The sequence below is a fragment of the Myotis daubentonii genome, chromosome 13, assembly GCF_963259705.1.
Source record: "Myotis daubentonii chromosome 13, mMyoDau2.1, whole genome shotgun sequence".
NCBI classification, from domain to species: domain Eukaryota; kingdom Metazoa; phylum Chordata; class Mammalia; order Chiroptera; family Vespertilionidae; genus Myotis; species Myotis daubentonii.
The window spans coordinates 40,605,595-40,621,890 of record NC_081852.1 but is presented as its reverse complement, the minus strand read 5'-3'; the positions used below and the strand labels follow the sequence as shown (position 1 = coordinate 40,621,890).

At 41.5% G+C, this 16,296-nt stretch overlaps 1 protein-coding gene across 5 annotated transcripts in view; it reads left to right on the top strand.

The window, feature by feature from the left end:
* Positions 1-16,296, top strand: part of MYOF (myoferlin) — a 140,164-nt gene that overhangs the window by 88,534 nt on the left and 35,334 nt on the right. For all 5 annotated transcript variants that reach the window (XM_059662867.1, XM_059662862.1, XM_059662864.1 and 2 more), the window contains 11 exons: positions 932-1,095; positions 3,621-3,735; positions 5,515-5,620; positions 6,829-6,974; positions 8,986-9,159; positions 10,208-10,316; positions 11,493-11,570; positions 13,874-14,055; positions 14,150-14,308; positions 14,432-14,530; positions 15,638-15,799. In XM_059662867.1, coding sequence (XP_059518850.1) covers positions 932-1,095; positions 3,621-3,735; positions 5,515-5,620; positions 6,829-6,974; positions 8,986-9,159; positions 10,208-10,316; positions 11,493-11,570; positions 13,874-14,055; positions 14,150-14,308; positions 14,432-14,530; positions 15,638-15,799 — 1,494 coding nt within the window. The remainder of the gene's footprint in view (positions 1-931; positions 1,096-3,620; positions 3,736-5,514; positions 5,621-6,828; positions 6,975-8,985; positions 9,160-10,207; positions 10,317-11,492; positions 11,571-13,873; positions 14,056-14,149; positions 14,309-14,431; positions 14,531-15,637; positions 15,800-16,296) is intronic.

Genomic DNA, 16,296 nt, shown 5'->3' with positions numbered 1-16,296 from the left:
TTCTAGCAAATCTCAATCCTTTTATGATGGCTGACATAGTAAAGGGAAGATTGTTATAGATTTATAAATTCTAACGTAGAAAGATGTGACCTGTAAACCAGAGTCTGCCATTGCCACTGAACTTGCTTCCAAAAAGGTCTTGGTCTACCCACCAGTGGGGATGAAGGCTCAGAATTTTTAGGCCCCATAAAGGCTGGGTGCTAAACAACTTTCATGTTTCAGACAAGTTCTTTGTGGATTGACTGGGAAATGTAGCGTCAGTTATAGTATTCTTTCTATGGGGAAATGTGCCTCAACTTCTAGGCAGTAGGTTTGCAATAAACTTAAAAGCCTGCATATTCATAAGCTGAGGACTTTTTATAAGTATCGAAAAGATTAGGTTCAGAGAACAATATGGAGCCATTCAAAATAATAATAGAAACAATTAGCATGATAAACCATTCTTCACAAAGCACTTTCACAATCATTTGCACATTTGAACTTTATAAGAAATACTAGAGGCCCAGTGCAGGAAATTCATGCACGGGTAGTGTTCCTAGTGGCTGCCAGCTGCTGGCTGGGGCCTTCCTTCCCTGGCTCCGGGCTGCCGGCCGGGGCTTTTCTTCATTCCGCAGCACCCCCTGGTGGTCAGTGCACATCATAGCAAGCTATCGAACTCCCAGTCAGTCTAACTCCCAAGGGGACACTTTGCATATTAGGCTTTTATACATATAGATAGTATTAGATTGTCTCCGGTTTACATTTGGGAGCACTGAGTCTTAGATTTGTCCTAAATGGCAGAATCAGTAACAGCCCAAGTTTGGTCCATACCTTCTGAGATTTTTCACTTTCTATTACTGTTTAGCTTAAGTCTTAGGCTTAAAAATTTATGGGCTGGTTCTATTTCTTGCTCTCTGATGGTGTTTCTCCATTTTTCCTTTTTTTTTAATAGTATGAAAATCAAGCTCTTATGTTTGGAAAATGGGGCACTTCTGGATTAGTGGGTCGCCATAAATTTTCTGATGTCACAGGAAAAATAAAACTCAAGAGGGAGTTCTTTCTGCCTCCAAAGGGCTGGGAATGGGAAGGAAGCTGGACAGTTGATCCTGAAAGAAGGTAAGTTTTCCATTTTCTGAAAAAAATGATGTCAATGAAGCTTTTCCCTAGAAATTGGTAAAGGAATCTTCTCCACCATTTTTTTTTTAACATTTATGTAACACCCAATGAGCAAGAATAAGTCTACAGAAATTCATAGGAACTTGAAAGATATCATTAGTGTCCCATACAAGGCAAACAAATGTAAGAAGACCCTGAGACTAACATTTATTGAGAACTTTTTTGTGTGAATGTGTCGAGCCATGTGCCAAGCACTGATATCATCTTACTGAATCTAGACTGCAGCCCTACAAGATAGGTAGTGTTAAAATTTATCAAATATCTGAGATTTTTACCTTCTTGTAAGATTGGCAAAGTAACCTACCAGTTTCATGGATGCTGGTAGGTAGGAGACACAAGACTCCTGGTTCAGAGACAAAGGATTTTATTGTCCACAGCAATCGCAATGCCAGAATTTTAACATTTACTTTACTTCTCTGAGCCCCAATTCCCACAGGGAGACAAGAAGACAGTCAGATGACACTTGCACATGCAATGGGTGATGTGGCAGGAGAGGAACCTTGAGTTTGGGGAACCCAAACATTTTATAATAGGTAATAAGCATGCTGGCTCTTTGCTCCATAAAGAAATATCCTCTCAGTCTTCCAAATTTGTTTCCCATGTAAACATCCTTGAAAAGATAGTCGGTAACAAAAGTTAAGGGTCCTGTGTGCAGAAATGCAAAAGACACACAGAGATTTATGTCCCAACAAATAATAGTATTAGCTCCACTTTACAGATGAGGAAACTGAAACCTAGAGAGAATAATTAACTTATCCAAAGGCACTCAGATTGTGAATGTTACGAGTCTAGTCTGGGCACTAAAACTGGCACTCAACTATTATGCTGGAATATTTGTAAGAAACAGAGGAAACACTTAAAATGGGTGAATTGCATGGTGTGTAAATTATATCTCAAAAGCTGTTATTATTATGCCCTAACTGGTTTGGCTCAGTGGATAGAGCATCGGCATGTGGACTGAAGGGCCCCAGGTTCGATTCCGGTCAAGGGCATGTACCTTAGTTACGGGCACACCCAGTAGGGGGTGTGCAGGAGGCAGCTGATTGATGTTTCTCTCTCAACGATGTTTCTAACTCTCTATCTCTCTCCCTTCCTCTCTGTAAAAAATCAATTAAATATATTTTTTAAAAAGCTGTTATTAAAATAGGGAAAAAACAACAAAACAGCAGAGAGTAGCAAGCATGCTTTCCCTGGAGTCTGGGGAAAACCAAAGCCTGGCTTATGTGTGTTGCCTGCAGCATCAGGACTACTGGAGGTCCTTCCTCTCCCACTTCATGATGGCGTGCTTGAGTGTGGAGGAACCAAGCTTGGGAACTTGGATTTTAAGACCTCGAACTAGTTTGCGATCTCTGTCCACATTTGTTTCTTGTAATCACATAGGCATTAAGGAAGGAGGGAAATGGGTGTGCTGGGTCTGCTCTGTTAAGACCCAGTGTTTGGTCATGATTGCTTTTAACCCATGGCGGCTTACTTTGGATGGAGTTGGGGTTGCTAGTGAGGAGAAGGGAAATGAGATTTGAATTGGACAGAAGGGAGAAAGGTTAGTGAGGACAGGGAAAGGCAGGGGGCATTGTGATTGAAAAAGCAGAAGGTAAAAGCCTGTCAGGGCTGAATGGGACCTCACAGGCAGCTACCGGGTCTTCTGTTCTCCTTCTCTGGGGCCCAGAAAAGTGATGGATGAACCCAATTTATACAAATGGTTGGGACGCTGTGTTTTCTGACTTCTTTCCAGTGCTTGATTCTAGGGGAGAATACAGCAGGGAAAAGACGTAGCACCAGTCAAGGAAAAAGAAACCTCACTTGAGTGAACACCTGGCAGAAGATTTAAGTTGAAGTTGGAGCCTCTGTACTTCCCTTTATGGATTGTCAACATAGTTTCACATCCAAGAGGAAAATTGGCATGGCAGAGAGTCAGTATAGGTTTCCCAAGTGCCCAAATGGAGGTTGGAGTCTTAAATGACCTGGTTTGGCTGCCAACCTAGGAACTATCCAGAAAACCTAAACCGAGCAAGCCATGAGCAAGAATTTCCACACTTGGCCCCATGAGACTGTTCCCACTCCATTTTTTAAAATAGGGTGAGTGAGGAAGGAGGACTGCCTATTCTTTTGAACTGATAGCCAAGAGTTTTGCTGAGAAAAATCTGAACAGCCCTAAACTGAAACAGACATATGGAATCTGAGGTCCCTATAAGATGCTGCCCCCAATAATTTTCCCCAGTCCCCACCCTAATTACTGGTAGTCTGAGGAGTTCTCTGTAATTTAGGTCTCATTGTTCCAGCGGGCCCCTTTATCAAACGAATGTCAAAAGCTGTTAGCACAAAGAGGAGTTTGGAGGGGAGCACCCACAGGGCCAGAATAAGGAGGGAACTGGTGCCACCCAGGCTGTAGATAGTTCTGGACCATTGGAAAGAGTTGGGCTTGTCAGCTACCAATTCTCCCCTGGTAACACGAGCTTTGCCTGTAGCTTGCTGACCGAGGCAGATGCAGGTCATACGGAGTTCACGGATGAAGTATATCAGAATGAGAGTCGCTACCCCGGGGGCGAGTGGAAGCCGGCAGAAGACACCTACACTGACGCGGTGAGTGGCGTGCTCCCGAGATAGAGCCTTCCACGTTAGCTGTTTGGACCCATGGTCTGTGAATCCACCAACCACAGGCTTGGTTCCCCCTTCTCCTCTGCTCTGTCTCATGTTCTGAACAGCCTTGCATCCACAACAAGCCACACAAGTGCACCTATAGTTATTTTCTGTAGAAAAGTCGTTGGACCTATTTAACTAGATGTTGGTATATGGTAAAGGTTGTGCAATTTTTAAAGTTGTAAATGTTTATTTGGTGTTTTTTTAAATAGTTTTTAAAAGATTTACAAATTGAAGGCTCATGTTTTTAAAAAATTCAAACAGCATAAAAGGAAATGAAAAGTAATTCTTCTTCATGATCCACATTTCACTGTCCGGAGATAACCATTCATAGTTTTCTGTTCACATACAAGTATATAACTTTTCTCCCCACCTAAATAGAATTGCATGCACAGTTCTACAACTTGCAATTTTCACATAACAATATATCTTGGACATCTTTTGATATCAATACATATAGATCTGTTGTACATTTTTTCTTTGCCAGACCCAATGCTCTTATGAAGCTCTTCTTTTCTGTTTCTGTTCATATATATTAGCCTTTATTAGAGAAAAGATGGTTGTAAAAGTAGACTTGAAATATTTATGGACGCCCAAGAAAGAAAAGACATTTTCTCTTTAAAATCTAGGTTTGCTCTTATCAGATTTTGGAGTCTTGATTTTGGAATCTTTAATACGTGTTTTATTACAAGTTAAAGAAATGAGTTGCAGTAGATCCGCACAATCCGACCAGAATCACCTTGCTCTAATGAGCTTTTGAAAAAATGCCTGCAGTGTTTTGGTATATGCACCCAGTATAATTTAATTGACGCTCTTTTTGTGGACATATAGGAGTTTGTTCAAGTCTTGACATTTATAAGTGATGTGACAGTAAATGTTCTTAGACATACATTGCTATTCACTTGTGAAAGTTGATCTGTAGGGGACATCCCTAGATGGGCTTGGTCAAGGTTTTGATGCACATAAAGTTTTGATAAATATTGCCAAACTGCTTTCAAAGAGGTTATATAAATTTATATTTCCAGCAGCAGTGTATTAGAGGGCTGTTTTCTAAACACTCACCATCCCACTTTAACATCTTTGGCCATACTTGAAAAACTGGTATCCTGTTGCTATATTAATTTCACATCCTTAATTTAAAGTAAAGCTGAGTATTTCTCCATATGTTTATGCCCCCCCTTTACTCCTTTTACTATGAGCTTTCCCCCCCATAACACTCCATCACTTTTTGTGCAGAACTGAAGTCAATATTTAAAATAAACTTTCTTCAATCATACATGATTATCATCTACAACCTCCAGCACCATTACCCCATACTTGAAGACATGTGTTTTTCATGCTTTACCCATTTCTGATGGGTTCTTTCCAATATAGCCCCTCGTAAAAAGAGTCACACTGTTTCATAATATTAAATTGAACCATATGAAACTGCTGATATTTCACCATTTTGACCTGCAAAAACAATTTCCCATGGTTCCACCTAACATATTCCCTAATGGTGGAAACAGAGGCGGTTCTCTTTTTAAACTAATTTTTGTATAGTAATTGTGTCTAAATAAAGATTAGAGATTTTTCTGAGTAAGATTCATGTCTAAGCTGCTATCTCAGTTACCATGTGAATACCATAGTTAAGGGTGAGGAATCATATCTCATCTTTGCATCTTAGATCACATTATGGCTCAGTTGTAAGTCTTCATGTTTTTGCCTTTTTTTTTTTAAAAGAACGGTGACAAAGCGGCATCACCCAGTGAGCTCACATGCCCTCCAGGTTGGAAGTGGGAAGACGATGCCTGGGTATATGACATAAATCGTGCAGTGGATGAGAAAGGTAACACTTTATTTCATTTTTTTATTTTAATTTTTTAAATTTTTTATTACAGTTGACAATAGCTTCAGGTGTACAAGATAGTGATTAGACATTTATATACCTTATGGAATGATCACCCCGATAAGCCTAGTAGAGAAAGGTAAGATGTGAGTTTATTTTCTGTATAGGGGCTCTGCAGCCCAGCCCTGGTTAGCCAGAGTAAAGTTTCCTTCGGAGTGAGGGGTCTTACCCCTGCTGGTTTGTCTGTGACAACCAGGTCATGTGGTTTTACCTGTGACGGTTCAGATGCCAAATCTGAAGGACAAGCTAGTGCTTGGACAGGTGCAGGGTGGGGGACTGTCAAGAATAAAAATGTGAGGTAAGGGGGCCGGGTGGCTGGACTTTGGGATGCCAGAAGTCCATAATGAGATATTTTCTCTATTCTAACCACACCCCATTCCCTCCCTGGAGACTATAAATTACCTTCAAAGTCCTATTCAACAAGAATGCAGAGTACTGACGTAGCTAATGGTGTGTATCCTTTTCTATGAACAGTTTAAATGAAACTATAACATTTGGAATTATCAAAAGAGAAAACCCTGATTTTTTTTTCTTGTAAGATGGAGTAGTACACAGAAACACCTAGCTTTCAAATAGATTTCCAGTTCTTCGCTGATCCTGACACATGCATGGGCCTTGTAATATTAGTTAACATTAACTGAGCACAACCTACGTGCTGAGCATGGCCCTAGTGTTTTGCATGCATTGTATTGATGAATTCTCTATTTTAAAATTGGGTGTTTTACCATGGTACTGGAGAAATTAGGCCATAGGCAGGCTTGCTAACTTGCAAGAAACTTTTTTAAATTCACGGCTGGCATGAGGGGATGCTGGGATTTGAACTCAAGCTGTGTGACCGCACAGACCGCATGCTTTTAACCACCATCTACTTCTGCCTCTTGTTCTGTGCTTTATTCTTAGATACATTCAGTTACCATGAATGAATGGAGGTTAAAAAAAAAAAAAAGTGGCGGGGAACCCCATGGCCACCAAGGAAGAGGGAGCCAGGGGGATAATGCCATATTCAGTTTGAAAGGAGCAGTGGCATTCAGTCGTGATGGTAGAGAATATTTAGGGGCAGAGAGAGTGACTGAATGTTTCCTGAAAGTTTATTTGGCCATCTGGCAAGTGTCTCTCCTTTGGATAACCATTCACACTCTCTGTTCTAGGCTGGGAGTATGGAATTACTATTCCTCCTGATAATAAGCCCAAATCCTGGGTTGCGGCAGAGAAAATGTATCATACTCATAGGCGACGAAGGCTGGTCCGAAAACGCAAGAAAGATTCAACACAATCCACTGCCAGTACTGCAAAGGTAAGAGGGGCAGTGGGAGGGACCTGGGCTGGGCTCTGCCTTCCAGACCACACAGAAGTCCACTTAGCTGTTGCTACAGAAGCCATTTGCCACTCAAGGGCCTACTACCTTGCCCCAGGGTTCTCAGGGGGCTCCTCACCCGGATTGATCAACAACAGCATCACCCAGGAATTTGTTAGAATGCCATGCTAATCTAGGAACTCTGAGGGTGGAGCCCAGCAACAAGGTGATTCTGAGGCAGGCTAAATATTGAATGTAATTGAGTGTATCTAAGAATAAAGCACAGTACAAGAGGCAGAAGCAGATGGTGGTTAAAAGCAAACCACTCAAGAGGTAGAACCAGAAACAGAAATTAATTGGTAGCATAATGGAATAGTGGCAATAGCTCAGGACTTAGAATAAGAGGCATAAGGATTCAAATCCTGACTTCATTTTGTTTCTCATCTGCAAAATGGGTATCACATCATGCTGCAAATTAGGGAATGGTAGGGTTAAATGGAATAATAATAAATGAAGTGGAACAATAATACAAATAGCAGTAATAAGCAGCACATTTTGTATGTCTTTTATAAGGCTAGAGACTGAACATGCATTATCTACCATCCACAAGGTTAACATTTTATCCCCATTTTACAGAGATTAAATAGACTTGCTCTAGGTCACATGTCTAGTAACCAATACAACTGGTGTTTGAACCCAAGCTAGGCTAATTCCTAACGAGAACTTTTCCTATCCCACAAAGTTCCTAACTCACACAGTAGGTATGATGAATGAAGTTACTTTTTATTAGATGGTGAGCTTCTTAGGCACAAAGATGGATCCATAGTCATCTTTGTATACTTCTTGCCAGCTCAGGAACTTGTTCCTAATAAATGATGGGATAAATTGAATGAGCTGATCAAAGAATATTTGTTTGATTATCCCTATCCTAATGGGGTGAGGAATTTCTAGAGGCATTTGACGTCCTCCTTCCCTGTGAGAACACCAAGGTGATGTGGAAAGAACGCTGAGCCACCAGTCAGAGGACTGGAAACTTGGCCCCATTCTGCCAGGGTCTTGTAGAGACTTTGATCATGTTCCCTAATCTGCCTCACTCCTAGCTATGTGAACTGCTTCAGTGCTACTGTTAGCACGACTAGAGGGCCAATTACAAGACTGTGCTTGACCTGGATTTTCTGTTCATTCAAAGTTGAAAAAATAACCCCTACATGATATTAACCCACATGGAGTTCTTATTTCTCCAATCCAATGTTACGCAGTAGTATTCTACACTTACTAAATCTAGTCAGACTTTTAAGATGTTTACATAAAATTCCCACCACTAAAATGTTTCTGCCTTTCTCATCATTGCTTCCTCAGCTCTTGGCACAGTTCCTGTCACATCTAGGCACTCATATTTGTTGGGGGAATTGAATCTAATATTGAAAACTGAGACCATTTATATGTAAATAGTTTTAAGATAAAAAGTACTATACTCAGTTATTAATTATTACAGGAGTAATATACCCTGATATTCATGTAATTATTAGTTGTGGCAACTATTAGCTTAAACAAGATATTTAAACCCTGGGGAGGATGGTATCATTTATCCTCCATATATAAAATGGAGATAATAATGGTTTCTAACTATATCACAATAGCAGTGTTTTCTTATGAGCTAATGAAGTGAGGACAAAGAAAGCAACTTGAGAACGAGTCCATTTGCTTCACCCACCCACCCACAAAGTCTGAGTAAGATGCCTCTCCTGATAGTACAGCCACCACCTTGGTAACATCTCATTCCATGGGAACTGTCTGGTTATCTCTATATCCCCATAGCCTATCAGCTCTGCAAGGGCAGACAGCCTGTCTGTTTTGTTGTTTGTTGTGTGCCTGGCTCCTAGCACAGTGCTTGGCACAGAGATGATTTCCAACACAGATTTATTGATTGACCAAATAGTTTGCTTTATCAATATAAGGATGATGGTCATGATCATGATGATCAGCATTAAAACTTTTACTCCTGTTTTAGGCCATGGAAGAATTTGAAGACCAGGAGGGCTGGGAATATGCTTCTTTAATTGGATGGAAATTTCACTGGAAACACCGAAGTTCAGATACCTTTCGCCGCAGACGCTGGAGGAGAAAAATGGCTCCTTCAGAAACACATGGTGCAGCTGCCATCTTTAAACTTGAAGGTGCTCTTGTAAGTAATAAGTAGCCAAACCTCAAATAACATTGGTCGAGGAAGAATAGATGAGTGTTGGAGACAACACCATGATTTCACAGAGGTTCCTCCAGGACTGCATATAATGTGGGAGAAAGCTCCACATCCTATGTGCTCAGTCATTTTTGTAGAATGAGTGCACCATTAACACCTGTTTACACACCTATTTAATGTTGTTTCACCTAACATTTCCCAAATATATCTGTTCCCAAACCCTTGTTGCAGGTACATCTATTAACACCCAAGGCACAGGGTCTTGGGTCATAGCTTGTAAACTACAACTGTTCAACAAACTGAGAGTGTTAAATATACAGATATGGGGGAGGAGGGAGAGAGGACAGAAGGATGGCTGACAGAATTAGAGAATAGTTCATATGGAAGCACAATAAAGAAGGCAGATAGAGTATCAGACTGCGGACTGAAGGGTCCTGGGTTTGATTCTGGTCAAGGGCACGTGCCCAGGTTGTGGGAGGCAGCCGATCAGAATTCTCTCTAATCATTAATGTTTCTATTTCTCTCTCCCTCTCCCTTCCTCTCTGAAATCAATAAAAAATATAGTAAAAAAAGAAAGAAAAAGACGAAGAAGAAGGCAGTGAGGGAAAAAGCAGAAAGATGGAAGGAGTGATTAGTAAAATGGTGGTGGTTGGTCTAAAACAATGTGGTGATCAGGAACAGCCTTTCCTTACGTTTCTGCGCACTGACCAGCTGTGTTCCTCTTCCAATGCTCTTCCTCTTCCTCCTCGCATCCTTTTAACCCCCTTATTTACCCTTCACACTTTTTCTTTTGTCTTTTTCTTTCAGTGGCAGGGTGTGATAAGCCTGGACTTGAGGTAGAAGGCCTGGCTTCACCTTCCTGCTCTATCACTTTCCAGCTCAGTGACCATTGCTTACTGTCCTGGGCTATATTCATCTCTAAAAATAATGTGATTGGATGAGAAAACTCTCTTTTAGCAACCACCATTCCATTTGTCGGTGATTCTTGCCTCTCCGGTTGTCGGCATGCCTCATTGATTTTCTGCCTCCTTAGGGTGCAGACACAACTGAGGACGGAGATGAAAAAAGCGTGGAAAAGCAGAAGCACAGCGCCACCACTGTGTTCGGGGCCAACACTCCCATTGTTTCCTGTATTTTTGACAGTAAGTCTATAGCATGTATTCATGCGTCTGATAGTATGATTTTTATCTCAAGAAAACTCTTTAAATCACCAAATATAATAAAAATGTACCTTCATTTTCATCACTTGAGGAAGAGGATTTTTTTTAAATTTCTTTATTGGTTAAGGTATTACAAATGTGTCCCTATCCCCCCATTAACCCCCCACCCCCAATCATGCTCTCATCCCCCTGTTGTCCGTGTCCATTGGTTTGGCTTATATGCATGCATACAAGTCCTTTGGTTGATCGAGGAAGAGGATTTTTTTAAATGCAGCTTTAAAACCATATTTGGTGTAGAAAGTGGTCACATCACTCATTTTAACATACTCTGTTCAATATACTCTGTACTCATCCTGTCTATTAAGCCCCCCAAAAAGTGATTATAATGAGAGAAAAAATATTCAAACAGTTAAGTAAAGGTTGGTTTCCATGATAACCTTCAGGAATTTTAGAATGAGGCAGACCTACTTTGTAATAATAATCATAGCAAATCGTTATGTAAGTCTTAGCAGGTACCAGGCACTGTACATACGTGAGGGCTATTATTGTCCCCATCTTACAGGTGAGCAAGCTGTGGTGCAGAAAGATTAAATAGCTTGACTGAGGTCTTAACAGCTTGTAAGCAATAGAGACCAGATTTGAGCTCATGTAGTGTAGAAGCTGTGCAGTGAATCACAGTGCTCTACTACCCTCAAATTATGTGTGTGGGGAGGTGTGACAGTGGGGTGGGAATGTATATGTATTAATATAAATAAGGATAAAGAATATAAAGATTTTGAAATATCAAAGAAACTTTGAACAAACAACTGTTTCCTAGATCTGGTGCCGAACTAGAATAGGAAGTCCTATTTCCGTAATGCCTGGAGACCCAGTTTCCTCTCAAAGGTCATGATGACAAGCAGTGCCCTAAATCCAGGCAGTCGACACCAGGAGTCATGAATGGTCTCCTGATGGACACACTTGCATTGAGCTTCCTGTGGTTTTTAAATGTTTCCGTGTACAGGAAACAGAAGTGCTTTATATGTGTTCATTACTTGGCAGAAGTAGATTTGGGTGACCCATTGATCTGAAACATGCTATTATCTGCCAATATTCCTGGAAAATAGTAGTTTGCGATATGATGTTTCTTGTAAGTAACCTCCATCCTGTTCTTTTTAGGAGTCTACATGTACCATCTGCGCTGCTATATCTACCAAGCCAGGAACCTCATGGCTTTAGACAAGGATAGCTTTTCAGGTAAAGGGAAAACCCTCCCTCGCACACCTCATTACATAGCAGGCTAGCTCGATTCTACTTTTCCCCAAGTGAATGCTTCCAGTTATTTCTAACAACAGCAAAAAGCATTTCCGTATTGACACTAGTTTGATGTGCATGAAGTAAATTGCTCAGTCATAGATCAATAAGCACTGAGTTCAATGGTGATCACTGTTACTGATGCTGGAGATACACAGAATATACGTGGCCTTTTCATACTAATAATCATTCATTGATTAAGTAATGAAAATCACCAAGAAGAAAAGCAGTTTCTTTTCTCTGTAGACATAGCTGCATACATATACCCTGGACTCTTGGGTTGATTTAAAATAAGATCATAAATATACATATAAGACCATATATAGAAATATATATGTATATGTATATGTAGTTCTCTCAACTTAACAAAAAGATCACAAATTTGCCTATTTACTTACAGCATAGGCTTGAAGCAGTTTGGCGTCCATCCTGACCTCCTTTGCTGCCTACTCCCTAAATTCCCAGCACCATAAAACAAACCATGAAACTTCACACTGACAGCTCAGCTAGTTTGTCACCTTTGGACTGGTTCTAAGGAGAAGGCTGTGGGTGAGGGAGGGGGGAAGGTCAGGGGTCCTGCCATCCAGGGGTTTGTGCTGTTGAATTCCACTTCAGAACCTGAAGGCCGGCAGAGCTTGCCTGGGCCTTCTGTGGAAACAGCTCTTAAAGCAGGTGCCTGACACTCTGGCAGCTCACATCAATGTGAGGTGTCTCCCAAGCATATATGAATGACTTCCTTTTCTTACAAATTAGAGCACAAAGTTATCCCCATAATACACATCTCCAAAATGGCTTTTGAAGACATTTCCAAATATTCGCCAGCAGGGGGCACTCAATCATTGAAAGTCAAAGTTAGAATCCTATCAAAATTGCACATTCCTTGCAGTTTGAGATATAAGATATTTCGCTGGAGCAAAATCAAAGAGTCCCATCCATATGATGCTACAATGCTAAAAACCAAGTACTCTTTTGGCTTATGTAAGACAGCTTTAGTTTAGAGATTAGGTTATGCTTAGATAGGTCTGTTCTATGCAATTGCAAACATTTTTTGTGAAATTATTTAGCATGGAGAAGAAATGAATTTTTCTTATCTTTTTTCATCTTTATTGAGGTATAATTGAAAAAGTTATACTTACAATGTACAATTCGATATACGTATACATTGTGAAAGGATTCCCACAATTGAGTTAGCATATCCATTACCTCACATATTTACATTTTGTGTGTCTGTGAATGAGAACACTGAAGTTGTACTCTCTTAGCAAATTTCAATTATACAATGCAGTGTTATCAACTACTAGAGGCCCAGTGCACGAAATTCATGCATGGAGGGGGCGCGTTTCCTCAGCCCGGCCTGCACCCTCTCACAATCCAGGACCCCTGCAGGATCGGGCCTAAACTGGCAGTCAGACATCCCTCTCGCAATCTGGGACGGCTGGCTCCTAACCACTCGCCTGCCTGCCTGATCTCCCCTAATTGCCTGATCGCCCCTAACCACTCTGCCTGCCTGATCGCCCCTAACCACTCTGCCTGCCTGATCGCCCCTAACTGCCTCTGCCTCGGCCCCGCCGCCGTGGCTTCGTCCGGAAGGTCGTCTGGAAGGACATCTAGACGGTCGTTTGGCTGTCTGGTCTAATTAGCATATTACGCTTTTATTATTATAGATAGTCACCATGTTATACATGAGATCCTCAGACCTTATTCATCTCATAACTGAAATTTGTACCCTATTCCTAATATCTCCCACTTGCCCCTCCATCCAACCCCCGGCAACCACCATTCTACTCTCTTTTTTCCATGAGTTTGACTTTTGGGGGGAGATTTCACATATAAGTGATACCATGTAATGTTTTTCTGTCTCTGTCTGGCTTATTTCACTTAGCATAATGCCCTCGAGGTCCGTCCACATTGTCACAAATGGCAGGATTTACTGTTTATTAAAGGCTGAATTATATTCCATCGTGTATGTATATGTATCCATATCTATAAATATCCCACATTTCTTTATCCCTTCATCCATAGGTTGCCTTTTCATTTTGCTGATGGTTTTCTTTGCTGTGCAGAAGCTTTTTAGTTTGATGTAATCCCAGTTGTTTATTTTTGCTTTTGTTGCCTTTGCTTTGGTGTCAAATTTTTTTAAAAAAATCATTGTCAAGCCAATGTCAAGGAGCTATGTTTACTTCTAGGAGTTTTATGATTTCAGACTTTCTCCATGACCCCCTTGTTACTCTCTTTTTCGATTCTAGACCCATATGCTCATGTCTCCTTCCTCCATCGAAGTAAAACCACGGAGATCATCCACTCTACTCTGAATCCCACATGGGACCAAACCATTATATTTGATGAAATTGAAATCTATGGGGAACCCCAAACAGTCCTACAGAACCCACCCAAAGTTGTCATCGAACTTTTTGACAACGATCAAGTGGTAGGTAATTTAGAATTTCTAAAATAGCTTTGGGGATTGATGGAGATGTGTAGGGATGTTGTTTGGGGAATTAAAGGATTGTTTGTTTCTCTAGGGCAAAGATGAATTTTTGGGACGAAGCATGTGCTCTCCTCTGGTGAAACTAAGCTCAGAAATGGACATCATGCCCAAACTTCTCTGGTACCCAGTAATGAATGGAGACAAGACTTGTGGGGACGTCCTTGTAACTGCAGAGCTGATTCTGAGACACAGGGTACTTGCTGAGTCCTCGCTCATATATGCTTTCAGAGTAGCTGCTTAAAATTCTGTTAACAACTCCATGCACTGTTTACTTGAACTCACAGGCGGCATTGACATTTGCATCTTTGTTTCACAGGATGGCTCCAACCTTCCCATTCTTCCCTCACAAAGGGCACCAAATCTATACATGGTCCCCCAGGGGATCCGGCCCGTGGTTCAGCTCACTGCTATTGAGGTATGCTGCTCTCTGTGATTTGTGATCAAATCAAATGGATATGGCTATAGAACTGGAATCTTTCATATAGGAAATGGGATCTTGCTGTCTCCAATTTATTATAGAACTAGAGGCCCGATGCATAAAATTCATGCAAGAGTAGGCCTTCCTTCCCCCAGCTGCCGGCACTGACTTCCTTCTGGCACCCGGGACCTGGGCTTCCCTCGCAGCCCTGGTTTTGTCCAGAAGGACATCTGGTCTAATTAGCATATTACGCTTTTATTATTATAGATTTGCCTCAAATTTTGAAGTATTCATGGAAATGGAAGGCTTGTCAGAGAAACAGGAACAGGTCAATTTTAGCATTACTGAGGGACTTTAGAATTCTCATTTACTATGAGTCAATAGATTTCTGAGTTTCCCGTGTCAACTAAAGAACTGGGAGAGAGAAAACAGACTCAAAACAGCAAGCCTGTGTGTACAGAGAGAGGAAGGGACCCCAGAGGGAGGCGGAGATGGAGAATGGGAAAGGAGTAATGGAAATGGTGAGATGTCAGACAATGGAGCAGATACAGGCCAATGGAGCCAAGCGAGTAGCTCGATGGACAGGGTCTGGCCTACTCCAGGGGCCTTGTTAGTCAAGCAGCAGCTACTTTGGGATTTCTGTTCTCAGGCTGTCTTGCTCTTGTTCCCAAAGACTGAGGCAGATGGCTTTAAGCAACACCTGTCATTTTTAAATGCTTGCATGTCAGACACTGTTAAGAAGTTTACACTTGATCCTCAAAATAACCCTAGGAGAGATAAAACTATCAGTCCTGTTTATAGATGAGACACAGAGTGGTTAACCAACTTGCCAGAGTTCACATCCTGTTCTATGGCACAGCCGGGATTTGATTCCTGCACTCAGCTGCTCTGCTATTTCAGCAGCTCAGGCAGGAGAAGGAGTGGCAGGCCTGCCTCCGTTCCATGACCTGCAGGCTTTCTAGGATAATGTTCTCAGAGATTTTTAGCAAATCCGCACAAGTCACCCTTAAAGAATTGACTGGGTATCAAGAAAAAAATTTTTCTTTTGAATATTATTTTTAATATGCTGGATTGTCTTCCCTTCTCTTTACATTGTTTTCTTAGATTCTAGCTTGGGGCTTAAGAAATATGAAGAACTACCAGATGGCTTCTGTCACATCCCCCAGTCTCATTGTGGAGTGTGGAGGGGAGAGGGTAGAGTCTGTTGTCATCAAAAACCTTAAGAAGACACCCAACTTTCCGGGCTCTGTTCTCTTCATGAAAGTGGTACAGTATCAAGACTGTAATCGTTCATGTGTGCTGAGTAGCTGGATTTTATTTGAAATATGAAATACATTGACATCACCACCTACACGTAGTTTATATATTTCCAAACTCTGACAGCAAATAGAAAAACTGCGTTGGAGTCACTGGGCAGTGCCTTTTCCCCCTTACACTCTCACACTGCCGTGATGGCTTCTTAAAGCTTCAATCAACCCTGGTGAGACAGAACTATCTATGAGCAATACTAATGTATTTCTCCAGTAAACTTGCCATCTATTCCACTGTGACAGGCTCAATGCCCCGAGGGCAGAAAGTTAACCCTCTTTGTGGCCCTGCAGGTGCACAGGGACCAGAACCTCCACATAGGGACTGGCTGACTGGGGAAGAGCAGTCACGGAGGAACCTACATGGGGTAATGGGGCCACATCCTGACAGCCTGGGTCTGGGCTCCACCTCCAGGCACCCCTGTGATGACATCTACTTTGTTGAGTCGAAGTTAC